Source organism: Neltuma alba, unplaced genomic scaffold, assembly GCF_004799145.2.
Source record: "Neltuma alba isolate B1F8T4 unplaced genomic scaffold, ASM479914v2 tig00013176_pilon, whole genome shotgun sequence".
Taxonomy (NCBI): Eukaryota; Viridiplantae; Streptophyta; class Magnoliopsida; order Fabales; family Fabaceae; genus Neltuma; species Neltuma alba.
The window spans coordinates 19322-35637 of record NW_021637486.1 but is presented as its reverse complement, the minus strand read 5'-3'; the positions used below and the strand labels follow the sequence as shown (position 1 = coordinate 35637).

At 38.6% G+C, this 16316-nt stretch overlaps 4 protein-coding genes and 1 non-coding gene across 5 annotated transcripts; 4 read left to right on the top strand and 1 right to left on the bottom strand.

The window, feature by feature from the left end:
• The first annotated feature begins 302 nt into the window (after nt 1-302).
• Nucleotides 303-1978, top strand: LOC114735067 (pectate lyase-like). Its single transcript, XM_028922721.1, has 3 exons — nt 303-406; nt 499-1239; nt 1337-1978. Exons 1-3 carry the CDS (start codon nt 303-305, stop codon nt 1695-1697), a joined length of 1206 nt encoding a protein of 401 aa, XP_028778554.1. The 3' UTR covers nt 1698-1978.
• Nucleotides 1979-4247: 2269 nt separating this feature from the next.
• Nucleotides 4248-4319, top strand: TRNAP-AGG (transfer RNA proline (anticodon AGG)). Its single transcript has one exon. It is a non-coding gene; the product is annotated as a tRNA-Pro (tRNA).
• A 707-nt stretch (nt 4320-5026) lies between these two features.
• On the bottom strand, nt 5027-7431 carry LOC114735064 (pentatricopeptide repeat-containing protein At3g13880-like). The gene is made up of 2 exons (XM_028922717.1): nt 7173-7431; nt 5027-7077 (listed from the first exon to the last, which is right to left on the bottom strand). The coding sequence occupies exons 1-2, from the start codon at nt 7284-7286 to the stop codon at nt 5182-5184; spliced, it is 2010 nt and encodes a 669-aa protein (XP_028778550.1). The 5' UTR covers nt 7287-7431; the 3' UTR covers nt 5027-5181.
• A 1649-nt stretch (nt 7432-9080) lies between these two features.
• On the top strand, nt 9081-10385 carry LOC114735065 (BAG family molecular chaperone regulator 2-like). Its single transcript, XM_028922718.1, has 2 exons — nt 9081-9511; nt 9662-10385. The coding sequence occupies exons 1-2, from the start codon at nt 9268-9270 to the stop codon at nt 9892-9894; spliced, it is 477 nt and encodes a 158-aa protein (XP_028778551.1). The 5' UTR covers nt 9081-9267; the 3' UTR covers nt 9895-10385.
• A 2016-nt stretch (nt 10386-12401) lies between these two features.
• Nucleotides 12402-14470, top strand: LOC114735062 (pentatricopeptide repeat-containing protein At3g46610-like). Its single transcript, XM_028922715.1, has one exon. The coding sequence runs from the start codon at nt 12443-12445 to the stop codon at nt 14393-14395; it is 1953 nt and encodes a 650-aa protein (XP_028778548.1). The 5' UTR covers nt 12402-12442; the 3' UTR covers nt 14396-14470.
• The last annotated feature ends 1846 nt before the right edge of the window (nt 14471-16316 follow it).

Below are 16316 nucleotides of genomic sequence, written 5' to 3'. Positions count from 1 at the left end.
AAGACCTTTACAGGTTGGCGACAGAGGTCAACCAATTTGACTTGAGGAGCTTGAATATTTTGATTTCACGGAGGTAATATATGTAACGGTTTCAAACTGACTCTGGCCTCAAAACCGGCTGTTTCTTCTTCGTCAGTGGAAAAAATACGAATCAAAAACCAGAAATTACGATAATATGGACCCCACTTTGTCCTATTAATCACGCCATTACTCTCGGCTTTTCTTCCTTCAAAACCCCACTCCTCCACCTGAAATCCCCCGCCACTTCCACACTTTGTTCATCAGAAACGCTCAAAGCGAAGATGCCTCCTCTCGCAGCTTGCTTTCTTCTTCTTTTCTGTCTCCCTCTCATTGTTTCCTGCGTCGCAGTTCTAGACCCTGAGCTAGTTGTACAAGACGTGCACAGGTAATTCATCACCATTCCAGTACTAGTGCATGATTATAAATTAGCTTCAACAAGTTAATGGTCTCACATTGTCGTTATTATTATTGTTGCAGAAGAATCAATGCCTCTAGAAGAAATTTGGGGTATTTATCATGTGGCACCGGCAACCCCATCGACGACTGCTGGAGGTGCGACCCGAACTGGGAGGGGAACCGGCAGAGGCTAGCCGACTGCGCCATCGGGTTCGGCAAGGACGCCATGGGAGGAAGAAACGGTCGAGTCTATGTGGTGACAGACTCCGGAGACGACGACCCGGTGAACCCTAAGCCAGGAACTCTGAGACATGCCGTCATACAAGACGAGCCGTTATGGATTATCTTCAAGAGAGACATGGTGATAACCCTAAAGCAAGAGCTGGTGATGAACTCGTTCAAGACCATTGACGGAAGGGGAGCGAGTGTTCACATTGCAGGCGGCGGATGCATAACGATACATTACGTTAGCAACATTATCATTCACGGCATTCACGTTCATGATTGTAAGCCCACCGGGCACGCCGATATCAGAGACTCTCCTCGCCACTATGGGTGGTGGACGGTGTCCGACGGGGACGGAATCTCCATATTTAATTCCAGGCATATCTGGGTGGACCACTGCTCGCTCTCTAATTGCCGCGACGGGCTCATTGACGCAATCCATGGATCCACAGCCATCACTATCTCCAACAACTACATGACCCACCATGATAAAGTCATGCTCTTAGGCCACAGTGATTCTTACACTCAGGACAAGGACATGCAGGTCACTATCGCCTTCAATCACTTCGGAGAAGGCCTCGTGCAGAGAATGCCAAGGTACGTATATAATAATCAAACTTCATTGTCTCAAACTCAGATTTGTGCTTTGATGGCAGAGTGATGTGGTGGTTTAATTACAACAACGTTGTTGCAGGTGTAGGCACGGGTATTTTCATGTGGTGAACAATGATTATACACACTGGGAAATGTATGCGATAGGTGGGAGTGCGAATCCTACCATAAACAGCCAGGGGAATAGGTTTCTGGCACCAGATAACAGGTTTAGTAAGGAGGTGACGAAGCACGAGGATGCCGCAGAAGGAGAGTGGATGAACTGGAACTGGAGATCAGAAGGTGACTTGTTCTTGAACGGAGCTTATTTCAGGCAATCTGGTGCCGGCGCTTCTTCAAGCTACGCTAGGGCTTCAAGTCTCAGCGCCAGACCTTCTTCTCTTGTTGGCTCCATGACCATGACTGCTGGTGTACTCACATGCAGGAAGGGCATGAGTTGCTGATATATATGACACTATAACTGTTGGGAAAGCAAGCGAAAGTTAACCATAAGAAACCAGAAAAATCAGTTTCGTCTGGGATTGGTGGCTTTCATTTGCCAGCAGTTTCACTAGTTATTTGTTTTATTTTACAAGTCATAACCTCTAGCTTTTGCTTTTCAAAATTTGTGTGGTGCGAATAGCAACACACACACATATTGGTAACATAGGTCTGTGCAATGGAAAGCAAGGGCAGCAAGTGTTGTTGGTTTTGATTCAATGATATTTCAACTTTTCATGTGCACGCCTATGGCCTCTTAACCATAGGACAGTTTTATTTGGCAACTCAAGCTTTGTTTATCTGCTTTCTCTGGTCTCACTCAATCTAACCCATCTATGTTCTGCTAGATGTGGAGCTATTTATATGAAAAAGGGAACATTATTCAGTTCATATGAATGATGAGATCAAACACACAATATAATATTGAAAGTATAAGAAGAGCTTTGAAATGATGCGATCCAGTCCATGTGCATTACGTTGTCTTCATTCTCTGTTCGGACAAAGCTGTACTAAAAGTTACCTTAATAATGATGTGGGGGGGGGGGGGAGTCAGCATTATATGTATATTAGAAACAAGCATGTTATATATATATATATGCGCATTAGTGTCAAGATGAGAAAAATAAAATAAAATGGGAATTTGGAGTGAGCCACTTTCTGGCGTCAATCGTGGAGCAAAAGATGATTGGCACTGGGGTCAAAGGTATCTATCCATATTGTTGCAAAAGGGGTTTGAACTTGGAGGTTGATGTTGATGATGATGTGGGAAGTGGGACTCATTCATCCATCACGTCTCCAAACATGCACTCATTATTTCACTTATAAAGCCCATTATTACAAAATGCATCACTCTATTTATTATATATGTATGTATGTATAGACACACGCACACATTTATACATCATCACTCTACCAAGGTCTTTTTCTCTTACGTTACTAAACTTGTGTGCCCCCTTGGTCTGCGGTAATATAAGATCTTGTTTAGCTTTTATTTTAATCCTAAATATAAGATATCAATCTATTTTGTCTCTCATATTTATCTATTTTTTTTCAGAGATAGTCTTTCTAATAACAGTAGTTCTAGCTAATAAATTTGATTAGTAAGGATATTTAAGAAAGACAATACATATTTATCACAAATAACTAACTTAACTTATTTTTTTAATCTATTCAAACTAGTCAACTATCTCTTTTATTTAGGACCGGAGATAGTAATAAACAACATCACTTAGCATAAAACTAATGTTTACAGACCCACCCGTATAATTTTTAAACACAGATGAGAATTAAAAAAAGGTAACAATAATAAAAATGAAAAAAAAAGGAGTGAAAAAACTATAATTAACCAACGTTGCAGATTAATAACAGTATGAGAAAGACGAGGAGTCTCTGTCATGTATCCACCACAGGCTTCCGCTCTTCCAAACCTATAAATATAAAGGAGCCACCTTCCTCATACTTGCCCATTCATGTTCATCATTCTCACTCGTCATCTTTCTCTGCAATTCGCCCTATATCTCTTCGTGGAATTACTGTAAATCAAATAACTTCTGTCGTCATCGTACTCCGGAGGTCAGAAAAATTAAATATGGCTTTGGCTTTCGCCCCACTTCAGCTCGCCACCCTTACAGCCCTGCTCTGCGTGGCCGTCGCCGTCTCCGACGTGGCTCCCTCACCTTCTCCTTCTTCCTCTCCCTCATCTTCGCCCTCGTCTTCTCCTTCTCCTTCATCTTCATCATCATCATCATCTTCTTCTTCTCCTTCAATATCGGCTCCTTGGGCCTCTCCCTCTTCAGCACCTTCACCGTCTGTCGTCGACAACCGCATCCAGTACTACGACCTTCCCGATGACGTCGACGCCCCCTCGCCATCTGGTAGCGACGCCGCAGCTCCCGGCCCCGATGGTTTCGTGGACTACGATGCTTCTGATCTCATTTAGATGCTATCGGCCGGCCACGCATGGATGCATGCATATTTGGTTTTAAATAATGGTTTATTGTTATAATTATGAAATCCTTATTATATTTATAGACATATATTTAGGGGATATATAGAGTCTTACAAGCATTCATGTGGTTTCTTTTCTCCCCATTAATTGTAACTTCACAAAATGAGAGAAACCAAACTCTTTTGAGAGATTCTTGTACAACACATAACGAGTTTGGATGCATGTACAGCCCACAGGTCATTTAATATTATACTCTACCTTTTTTTTTTGAGTTATTATCATTAATCGTGCCTAATATTCATGCCTTTGATTTTGTTTTTTTTTTTTTCTCGTTTATTTTTCAGTTTCGTATGTGTTGCAAAAGAAAGAAACAAAAATCCACCAAACCACAGTAATATAATAATAAAAAGGAAAAAGCTATTAATGTCATAAAATTTTTTGGGTTTTAAAAATTTTCAAAAAACTATTTCAAAATTTCAACGATTTAAAATAAGAAATAAAAAGAGAAAGAGCGACGGCGGAGGAAAACAGATATATTAGTTTTTCTTCAACAGCCGAACAGCAAGGGCATTTGGTCTAGTGGTATGATTCTCGCTTAGGGTGCGAGAGGTCCCGAGTTCAATTCTCGGAATGCCCCAGATTTTTTTGGTTTAACATTTTCGATGTGAGAAAAACGGTGGGGGACACGGTGTGGGGACGAGGAGGAAGCAGTATTGACCAGTTTCAGACCGACAACGGCACAACGCGTGTAGCTTCCGCATCTTTCTCTCCTTTTCGTTTCATATTTCAGAAGCCTAATTATTTTATTCAGGGACTAGATTTATATCTTGATATTTGAAGAATGTTTTCCCCACACCATTAATTGGTGAATTTTGCAGGCAGCAAGTCTAGAATTTAGCACGTCATTTTTTTGGTGTAGAGCAAGGATCGTGATTTGTACCCTGCTGTTTCCAAGCAAAAGCACTATCTTGGTGTATAGATTGTATAATGGGATTAGTCGGCCTCGTTAACAAAATTAACAATATACTGGAAGAAGTTTACGGGAACAATTAAACGTTTTTTAAAAGATTAGAATATTTAATTGCAAATTTCTAAATTGCAGAGATTAAAGTAAAGTATATTCAGAATAAAGTAAAACTACAGACATACAAGGAGTAATTGAACATTGTTCTTACCACTTGAAATGCAAGAAGCAATGAAACAAGAGCTAACTTTTTCTGATGTACAATTATTATGCTCTTTTCACTCTTTAAGCTTAGATCCTTTCACGAGTTCATACAAAAATTCAAAGTTTCAACCATGTCTAACAAAGATTTCCTTTTCCACACGCCTGCATAATGGCGACTGCTTGTGTGTATGTGTTTATTAAACCACCTCAGAGAATTATCATATGATCGAAGAAATCTTCAATTTCTCTCCTAGTCCTCCCTGTCTAATTAATCCTCTGAATACAAATGCTCTTTGTTTCCTAGTTCCTGGAACTGATCCTACGTCGTCTGCTACCAGTAATCTTTACAAGAACAAGAACCTTCTCTGAAGTGGTGAAAACGAATAGCATCTCTAAGAATTATTTCTCTCTTCTCTATTTCAGATATGAGCTTCATTATCGTGTGACAATCACTGCAGACTCTCAAATTCTTCATCACTCTCACTGGCGCTGATTTTGGTAGAAAGAGTATTCCAAAAGTTACCGCTAACTTCTCACTGTGGTGGCCCTTCAGGCCTGTTTTGCCACTAAGTTCAACTCCTGAGATACTCAAAGGAAGCTTCGCATTATCAGAGACAATTCTCTTTATTTTTTCCAACATTTCTTCCAACCGTGAGTAAATCAATTGACTCATTGGATGAGAGTGATCTCCGACCACAAAAGAATAAACTTTGCTTCCTACTTCAATCCAGCTTATACCAGGTTCCTTCTTAACCCCTCTATTTTGCATGAGCTTCCTAACTTCTAAAGCAGGCTTCTCCTTCCCAGCTTCATTGTAGACATTGTAAAGAAGCACATAAGATGCAGCTGCTTGAGGTTCGAGCTCTATTACTCTGTCTGCAACATGTTTTGCCATGACAGTGTCGTTATGAACTTTGCAAGCACTTAACAAGGCACGCCATAATACTGGATCATTTTCAAAGCCTGAATCAAAGATGAAATTCTGGGCATCTTCTAACCTCCCAGCACGGCCCAACAGGTCAACAATGCAAGCATTGTGCTTTACACTAGCTGCTATGCCATAATCTTTCTTCATGGTCTCAAAGAACTGTAGTCCTTCTTCAACTAGACCTCCATGGCTACAAGCAGTCAAAACCCCAAGAAATGTGACCTGATTGGGTTCAATTCCAGTAGTAATCATCAACTCAAAAAGTTGTAAAGCTTCTCTGGCAAATCCATGTTGTCCGGTGCTACATATCAGCACTGACCAGGATACCACATCTGCACTCACTGTCTCCTGAAATGTCTGCTTAGCCAAATCAATGTCTCCGGACTTTGCATACATGCAAATCTGTGAATTTTGAACAATGGTAAAATTGGCAGTCCCAGATTTTAATGCATAACTCTGAATCTGCCCTCCAGATCTTGCCGTGGCCATATCTGCACAAGCACCCATCACACTAGATATGATAAACTCATCTGGTTTAATTCCAGATGCCAAGAGCTGATGGAACAAAGACAGGGCATTTTCAAACTGTCCATTTTGAACAGAGCCTGCTATCATGGATGTCCATGAGACGACATCCAACTTAGGAGTTGAGTTGAAACACCTTAGCCCGTCTTCAATCGAACCAGAAAATGAGTACAAATCTACTAGAGCGCTGCCAATGAACTCATCAGACTGAAGATTGTTTTTACAAATTTGAGCATGAATTTGCTTTCCAACCTCAAAAGTTTCATCGCCAATACAAGCCTTGAGTATGCTTGAGAATGTAAATTTAGAGGGCTTCATTCGTTGCCTTTTCATCTCAGAGAAAAGATGAAGTGCTTCTCGTGCGTATTCAGTGGAGTTAGTCCCTGCTTGCAGGAAGCCAGCAATCATAGCATTATACGTGATAAGATTAGGGTTGGGTGTAAACTTGAAAATTTGAATAGCACTGAGTAAGTTTTCATTCTTTGCATACATATCGAGCAATGCAGTCCCTACAACAACGTCTATATCCAAACCGAGCTTGACTATGTATCCATGAAGCGTTTCACCAAATCGATTCATACCCTTGGTGCAGCATGCCTTAAGTACACTTCCTAAAGTATAGCTACTTAACATCATCCCAGATCGATGCATTTTCACAAGGAGCTCAAAAACCTCCTCGTTGACACGTGATCGAACATAACCAGCAATCATTGAATTCCAAGAAACTTCATCCAGGACTTTGGAAGTCTCAAACAACAATTTCGCCTGCTCAATCTGGCAGCATTTTGAGTACATATCAATAAGAGAATTAACCAAAACAACTTGATTACTCAATCCATCCACAATAACCAAGCTGTGAATTAGCTTACCATATTGTATATCCCCAGTATGACCGCAAACCCCCAGAGCGCCCGCATAGGTAAACTTGTCGAGTTTAAGACCGCCCATTCTAGCCTGACAGAAAGCACGCATGACCTTATCATGCACACCCCACTGGGAATACCCAGAAATTAAAGAATTATATGAAATGACATTGCGTTTGGACATTTTGTCAAACAGGTTTTGAGCATTGCATAATTCCCCGCATTTGCTATACATGTATAGAAGATTGTTGAGTAAGAATAAACAGGGTTGGAAGGAAGTCTTGATCATGTGAGCATGAGCAAGTTTTCCATGTATCAGAGATCCAGTTTTAACCGATGATCGAATTATTTTGGTGTAAGTTACAGAATCTAAGAACAAGTAGGAGAGAGAAGGTTGGGGATGTGGAGGTAGTGTGGTGATGGATTGGGGAAATGCTCTGTGTGGTTGTTTACTGAAATAAAGAATATCGGAGGAGTCCATGAAGATAGGAAAATTAAGGTCGGGAGGCTTCAGTTTGAGAGCCGACATGCTTGCTTCTTCTAGACATGAAACTCTTGTTCTGCAGCTCTGGCGTTTCAGTGCCAAAGCATATCCCCGCTTCCTCTTTCGAAAATTACGAGGCAATTTTTTTTAAGTTTAAATTACAGGTTTAAGGGCTTGTTTGACATCAATTAATATTAATATAAATATTTATAAGTACGTTTTATAAATTATGATTAAAAAATTATTTATAAACTATTCGAAATGAATATTAAATAAGTTTTCTAATGCTTTCTTATAAATTAAGATTAAAGGTCTTTTCACACTTAGGGTGAGAAATTTGTGGAATTATTTTTCCGGAGTAAATGAAAATTGTGAAACTTTAAGAGGCTAAACGACAAGAAGTTTGTGATTATGTAGTATAAATCAATCTAAATAAATAAAACACAAAAATGTCTTCAATCTTTCATATGTACTCAAGCACAATCTCTTGGATGTTGGATAGTTACGTTAATTATAGAAGCAATCATCGGATAAATATATACATGAATTATTTGATGTTCTTGTAGTGTTGTATAAGAATTTCAGACATAAGCATAATTTCCACCAGGGGATATTCATTAGATAGGGAACATTCATAACTTAAATAATTAGGGGGGAAAAATAAAAAGAGCCTTGCAGATGAACCACAGAGCTTTAGATCCTATTGTTCCAATCCAATGCCCCAGAAAGTTGAATGAGTATGAACACAAACGTCCAAACGCACGAACATGAATTATATGATGATTTGATTAAAAATGGGGACAAGGTATATATATCCAATGGACTATCAATGAGTGGATGGTGCATGCATATATGGCACTAATTGATGATAAGAATTAAGGATTTCATCCAATAATTGGGGAAATGTGTGTCGCAGTCATAGGACATGTAGGGGCTGCCAGGTGCCTTTGTCTTCTTTTTTGTCTTAACGTTTAACTGATCCAACCAATTCATACTTGCATTTTGTTATTATAATGTTTGTTCTTTCTCCTTTTAATTTCTTCTTCATTTTGTTTTATCCCTTCATTTCTGCAGCATTCTGACCTTAGCTTCACATGGGCTCATACCTTAAATAAGTGCCTGCCCAACCGCCATTACAGAAAGTAAAACCACCCGGTGCAAGTTTTCCTTTACTCGCTCTGGTTTTTATGTCTGAAGAATGATCCCCAATTCCAAAATATTAAATTTTGGGGGCTTTCTCAGAGCTTTACTGGAATATTCATAGGAAGAGTATTTCACTTTAGAAGACCAGCTAGCCGACCAGTTGAGTCATTAGGATTATGCTTGGGCCACAAATAAATTAAGTAAGCGTGTTGATGTATCAGTACCTACTGCCCATGTGCTTCTGTGCCTTGGGCCATTTGCAAAAATAAAAAAACGATAGGAAATAAAAAAAAGTGTTACTTTCTTGCAACAAAAGGGCGACTTCTATTTTATTCAAGCCTTCTTGCTTCCATCTTTGTCCTTTTCCACGCTTTCTAGCTGGTATTTATATATGTAACCCGTTTGCCTCTCCATCTTCATCTTCACCAACCTGGTTTTTCCTCTTCTACAAAGCTCAGAGACAGACAGAGAAAGATGATGAAACTAAGATCCATGAGGTTTAGCAGAAGCAGTTCCAAGCTGAGCAGTGGAAACAGAGCAGCCCCATCAGAGAAGGATTGCAGGAGCATGGGTGAAATCAAATGGGAGCTTCGTCCAGGTGGCATGCTTGTTCAGAAAAGGGACACCAGTCAAAATGCAGGAGAGGGACTCATCACCATTAGAGTTTCAACTGTGTCTCACTGGCATGACATTTCCATCGAAGCTACTTCAACTTTTGGTATGAATTCCCTTCTTGCCACTTTTTCTAATCTTCTCCTGGTTCAACTGGTTATTTAATATTTATGGCCCGAAGTTTCAGACTTTAGGCGTAATTGAGAAAAACCCATGAGGTATTTGACTAAAGTGGTGGATGAACTGTTTGTTGCAGGGGAATTAAAGATGATATTGTCACTGATAACTAAGATGGAGCCCAGAGAGCAGAGGGTCTTGTTCAAAGGCAGAGAGAGAGAGGATGAAGAATACCTACACATGGTTGGTGTTAGAGACAAGGACAAGGTTCTCTTGCTACAAGATCCAGCCATCAAGGAGGAGAAGAAGCTGCTTGGTCTTGCAGGAAGAAGCCAACCCATTAACACTTCTTGTCGTACCATCAGTGTATGACTAATTTATGTTTAATTAAACTGTGATTAGGTACTAACCACCAGAGAAAAGTGAAGATTGCCGGATATTATGATATGCATCTTTCTTCTCTTTGTCTTAGATTACGAAACTATGATATTAATGTGTACTTATATTCCGTCGGTTTGAGACTTTGTTCAATTAAAAAAAAAAAAAAAACTGTGTAAGTTAATGCAATGCGGTGTCAGTATGGACGGTTTGCCCTGTTCTTATACAAGTGTTGATTTCTTTCGGATTACATGTGAATATAATATCATGAGTACATGATAGCCTTTGTCTTGTATCCAATTACATAAACCCACGCGTGCACGCAGACACAGAACAAAGGGAATGACAAAGCTAAAGCTAAAGTTGTAAGCGGAAGTTCAGCTAAGCTTGGGGACGCAGCTTGATCAGAAAAGGATCATGGATCTTTAGGCTATAAAGTTGAAGTAGTTGGGTCCTGTAATTAAGTGCATACAGCTTGTTTCATTGAGATAATAATAGGGTCAAAAAAGTAAGGTGAGAGACGTGAAGCACAAGAGGTCCCATGAGAGGGAGGGCCAGAGGCATCTTCATCTTTCTTGGGAAGCAGCTTCAAAGGATTCCTCCTTGTTCTTGGTATCAGAATGAACCGCTTTAAAGTTGCATCCAAGCCTTTTTCATCTGATTCTGTGTACGAGTTCTGCTTACACTCACGAGAATCCTAGAATAAAGCTTGCCATTGATATGCTTTCTTTTTGTGTCCCCTCACAGCGGCTAAAGACATGTTATTTGGTAGCATCTCTGTGCATGAAACAATGAGTCAATAAGAGCAGTGGAAATTAGGCAGAAAAGAAGCAGAATCCCAGTTTATTTTGAGAACTTAAGATACTGAAGCATAATTTTCTCTTTGGTTGGTTAGTTAGCCTAACATATGAATACAAAATTGCACGGTTTGAGCTTTTTCAGAAGGCCCATATTGGGAAGCTCTGCAGTAGACTCAGAAACTTGGAAAGACGAAGAAGCAGCTGAAATTACCATGAATATATGTGCGAACTTCACTTACGATGACGAAGTGGCACGCAAAAGTTACAGCTATCTGCATGAGAAGGAGAACAGGGCGTAGCTTTTTTTTTTTTTTAAATAAATGCGCATAGATATCCTTTTTATCTGAGACACTTTCAGTACTAAACGTGTACATCTCTTTTAGCGGGATTCATCACTTTATAAGAAACTAGTTCATTCTACTGTATCCAACCAATATTTAGTTTTAACTATAGATGTTATATGATTGTATCGCACTAATTCCTTAAAAAATAAATGGTTTCTATAATTAATTTCCCATCGTGGGAATGACCTTAGTTTTGGTTTTTCCCTCCCAGGGAAAGTAATTTACTTCGTCCGTGAGCACTTCTTTGCATTCACCTCGTTGAAAGAATGAAAGCTGAATAATTAAAATCCTTTTAAAATAATATTTTTTTAAAAGTTTTATTCTCATTTAAAATATGATTTTTTTAAAAAAAATCATAAGTAGCTGTAAATTGGTATTTTTAAAAAAAATTAATGCTGCAACTCTTTATACAAAATAATATATAGGATTAAAAAGAGTACAACTATTTTGTGATTAATCACTTGTGGAATTTTTTTGAATTAATAACTGGTAACAGCGTAACACGCTTATAGGTATAATCCTATCTTAATTAAGCGGTTTCATTTTAATTTTGTCATTTGAAGTTGCACACATACTCTTAAAACCTTAACAATATAAAAAAAAAATCTATGCTAATAAAATTGGTAATATGCCCGAGATATTTCCTTTTACAAACATATAAAAAATATAAATAAAAATATATTTAGATTTATATTTCCCTTTTCCTGCTTCTCGCCTTTTGGGTTTTCGCTTTCAAGTATTATGATTCGTTCATTTCTATCAATGGTTGTACGAAGGCCACGACGCTGCCCCCCAGAACATCCAAGCCTTCTGAATTCATCCGAAGCCTATCCACCCGAAGGATTGAGACTCGAGGGCCACACCCAACGAGCTAATCTAAATCAATTTCATGGCACGAAAATCTTCATTGATTAATTTACCAAAGATTCGTAAATCCAGAACATAGTATTTTAAGCTCAATTTGCTGTTCTCATCCATTTCTGCTTCCCCAGTAATGCTATCATGAGCAGAAAGATTATGCTTTTCTAGCTGCAAGTAAGATTTTCTTACCTCGGTTTTTGCTTTATCTTGCTTTTCTATTTCCTAGAGGGAAGCATGCAAACTCTAAGCGCTCAGCCCTCAAATGGCAACTACTTTGCAGTACGTCCTTCGAGCATTGAAGTATATTCTTATTTCTATATCTGCGCGACAATTAGAAGGAAAAAGAAGTTGGGCCCTGTTTTTTCTGTTTCTCAGAGTAGAAGTATTGGTGTTTTTGACTGTTCAAGTAATTCAAGAACTAATAGGAGTGAAGCTTGCTTTGGAATTCCAAATTTTGATTTGAAGTGTGGGATTTTGTTGGGATACTCTAAATTTAAATTCGATTCCCTTATCAAACCAAAGAATGATATTGGATTCATGGCTCCCTTGGCATGGGCGTTGGAGGATCAGGCTATCGGGGAGAACACTGATTCCATAAACAGTTCGTCGCTTGACAGTGACAGAGATGGTATAAACTGTTTAAATTTGGATGAAGTTCAAGACAGTTATTATGAACAAATGCAAGGAGAAGAGATTGACTCTAAAATTGATGTTCGAGCACTTGCATTCAGCTTGCTCTCTGCCAAGACAGTAGATGAAATGGAGGAAATTCTTAAGGACAAAGGGGACTTGCCCCCTCAGGTGTATTCAACCATCATAAGAGGTTTTGGCAAGGAGAAGAGGATGGATTCTGCATTAATTCTTATGAATTTATTGAACAGGAAAAGGATTGAAACCAATGGTTCTTTTAGCCCAAATCTGTTCATATATAATAGTCTGTTGGGTGCAGTCAAACAGTCTCAAGAATTTGCAGAAATTGAAACAATTATGAATGAAATGGATCAAGCAGGGATCACTCCTAAGGTTGTGACATATAATACTTTGATGGCTATCTACATAGAAAAAGGAGAAGGCGACAAGGCCCTCAGTGTTTTTGAGGAAATGCATAACAAGGGCCTCACTCCATCTGCAGTGTCCTATTCTCAAGCCTTGCTGGCATATAGAAGAATGGAAGATGGCTATGGAGCTTTAAATTTCTTTGTTAAATTCAGAGAAAAATATCGTCAAGGTGAAATAGGAAAAGATGATGATGGAGAAGATTGGGAGGCTGAGTACATCAAGCTCGAAAAGTTCACAATTCGTGTTTGCTATCAGGTAATGCGCCGTTGGCTTGTCAGCCATGATAACTTAAGCAATAAAGTTCTGCGGTTGCTTGATGATATGGATAAAGCTGGGATTCATCCAGGTCGGGCAGAGCTTGAGAAGCTCGAGTGGGCTTGTACCCGTGAAGACCATTACCCAGTAGCAAAAGAGCTATACAGCAGGATAAGAACTAGGCATAGCGAAATCAGCTTGTCTGTCTGCAACCATGCAATTTGGCTTATGGGGAAGGCCAAGAAGTGGTGGGCAGCTTTGGAGATATATGAGGATCTGTTGGACAAAGGGCCAAAGCCAAATAACTTGTCATATGAGTTAATAATGTCGCACTTCAATGTTCTTCTGAGTGCAGCTAAGAAAAGGGGAATATGGAGATGGGGTGTCAGGTTGCTAAACAAGATGGAAGATAAGGGACTAAAACCTGGAAGCAAAGAATGGAACGCGGTTCTTGTGGCCTGTTCCAAGGCTTCAGAAACTAATGCAGCTGTGCAAATATTTAAGAGAATGGTGGAAAATGGTGAAAAACCTACTATAATTTCCTATGGGGCTTTACTCAGTGCTCTGGAAAAGGGAAAACTCTACGACGAGGCCCTTCGAGTGTGGGACCATATGATCAAGGTAGGGGTTGAGCCGAATGCATATGCCTACACAATCATGGCTTCAATTCATACTGCCCTTGGAAATTTTAACAGAGTTGATGACATCATTTCCGAGATGATGGCACTAGGAATTGAACTCACAGTAGTGACGTACAATGCAATAATCAGTGGCTGTGCAAGGAATGGCATGGGAAGTGCAGCCTATGAATGGTTTCACAGGATGAAAGTTCAGAAGATTGCTCCGAACGAGATAACTTACGAAATGCTGATTGAGGCTCTTGCTAAGGATGGGAAGCCGAAGCTGGCATTTGAGTTATACACGAGGGCACACAATGAGGGACTTCATCTATCTTCAAAAGCCTATGATGCTGTGTTGGAATCTTCTCGGGCTTATGGAGCCACCATTGACTTAAGTCTCTTAGGACCACGTCCTCCAGAGAAGAAGAAGAAAGTGCAGGTTAGAAAGACACTGACTGAATTTTATAACTTGGCAGATGTTCCCAAGAAAAGTAAAGCATTTGATAGGAGTGAAATTTATTACTCGCAGAGAGAAGGTAGTGAATCAGTAATTTAGCGCTGTTATATGTTACCATTGTCAATTATTGTTTGTAACGTTTGTATATTCTGCCTTTCCTATTTGTCAAGTAAATCGGGGATCTGATACTTCCTCTGGAAACTCTTGGCCGTGTCATGCTCAAATTGTCGAGAGCCAAATGAAGGGCCTCTCTTTGCTCATACGTAACCGAGCAAGTTTCGCTTTTAAAACTGACGTCAAATATAGGAGCTCAATCTTATTTGTGCTGCGAGTTGGTCTGAACAAGAAAGCACTAACTTTCATCCACCTTTGAAATCAAGTGGAAATTGAAAGTAACTCTTTCAGTTTTGGGTAAATAAAAAGAAATGCCATATTAATAGCTAAAGACACGCAGATTATATGTACGGTCGTGCAGTCATAAGTTCACAGCTACGTTCTGTTGTGACAAAATCTTCTCAGCTGTTTTCGTCGACAATAATTGCTGCAGGAGATGGGCCGGTGCAGGCCATTTAAATGGGCCCAAAGCGGAACATATGTGTTTTTATTGGAACAAAAAAAAAAGGGTTATGAATTGTGAAAGATGATGGTGACGTGAAATGGTCGGAGGGGACGCTGAAGTCATTAAGTGAATAATGCTGGAAGAAGGACATAGTCATAAACTATAATTATCATGTTGTCTTCGCCAGAATCCAATTTTGCTGCTATTCCCTTCTGTCTTACATACAAGTGACAGCTAGGTTAGACTATATGGATGAAAATATTAGTTAAAATTAATTAAAAGTAATAAATTTATAAAAAATGAAATTTTTTTCAAAATAAATCCTTATATTTATGAAAATGACGAATAAAGAAAAAATATTAGAAAGAATGAGTGAGAAAAAAAAGAGAGAGATATTCATGTAGAGTAACTAATTGAGGGGTAAAAGTAAAAAAGAATATTAAATTTTTAAATAAATACTAAGGTTTTTACAGCCAACCAGGGATATGATATGGTGTCTCGGGATCACAGGCCCCTTCCTCTTAGTCAGTGTCGGTCACCAAAGCAGACTAGCCACGTCCTCTTTTCTTTTGTATTTTAATATTTGAACATTTTACCCAGACAAAGCCTATTTCATTCCGATTGTACTACGCATGTTATGTCTTGTAAATTATAGATGCAGCTATTAAAAAATTCGCTGCAGGTGACACGTCATGTCAGATTCCTACAGATTCTGACGGTTGTTGTTGAACTATTAGTCTCCTACCCTCAACTTTACTGATTTTATTTAATTACTGAAATTAAATTACTTGGATTTGCCATCAAAATGAAGACTGAGCGTAAAACGACGATCATAATTAAATGGGCACGAAGCATCGTTGCCTCCACGGTAACCATAAACTTACGCTGTCCGGATTAGCCATCTTCGGATGGATGCATCAGTTTAATATTATCTCCGCTATTAAACATAAAAGCTAGTTAATAGTTCTAAATAATATTTCAATCTATTCTATTTTTTAAATTTATAATGTGTTTTTTTTTTTAGCTGAAAATTTATAATGTGTTTTCAAAAATATTACTATTAATTATAAGATATTTCTGCCTAAATATAGTTCTAATGTATATGATTAGATGAGAATAATTTAAAAAAAACAATATATATTTATTACAAATTAACTGTTTAACTTTTATATTGAGGTCAAGAAATATCACGTCAGATATCTGTCAATGATTTTGCCTCTGCATAAGGGGGAGAGGAAAGAAAGAAAATGTTATTTTATAAAGAATTTAGGGTATGTAACATGCTTTTCTTTCCCTGAAATCTCCACTTTTACAAAGAAAAAACTTTGCGGATAAAATAGTATATGGCTTCAATGCATGATTTTCCTGTACTTTTTCTTTGTTCGAGTTATTATTTTTAAAAATATATTTAGAATTGTAAAATGAAGGAAAAAATAATTTGATTTATTAGTGTGATTGTTA

Coding starts and splice junctions, on each gene's coding strand:
- LOC114735065 (XM_028922718.1), top strand. CDS start 9,268: ATGATGAAACTAAGATCCATGAGGTTTAGCAGAAGCAGTTCCAAGCTG. Junction 9,512..9,661: donor CGAAGCTACTTCAACTTTTG/GTATGAATTCCC, acceptor TGTTTGTTGCAG/GGGAATTAAAGATGATATTG.
- LOC114735062 (XM_028922715.1), top strand. CDS start 12,443: ATGGCTCCCTTGGCATGGGCGTTGGAGGATCAGGCTATCGGGGAGAAC.
- LOC114735064 (XM_028922717.1), bottom strand. CDS start 7,286: ATGATAAGGTCATGCGTGCTTTCTGTCAGGCTAGAATGGGCGGTCTTA. Junction 7,078..7,172: donor TACTGGGGATATACAATATG/GTAAGCTAATTC, acceptor AAATGCTGCCAG/ATTGAGCAGGCGAAATTGTT.
- LOC114735067 (XM_028922721.1), top strand. CDS start 303: ATGCCTCCTCTCGCAGCTTGCTTTCTTCTTCTTTTCTGTCTCCCTCTC. Junction 407..498: donor GTTGTACAAGACGTGCACAG/GTAATTCATCAC, acceptor TTATTGTTGCAG/AAGAATCAATGCCTCTAGAA. Junction 1,240..1,336: donor CTCGTGCAGAGAATGCCAAG/GTACGTATATAA, acceptor ACGTTGTTGCAG/GTGTAGGCACGGGTATTTTC.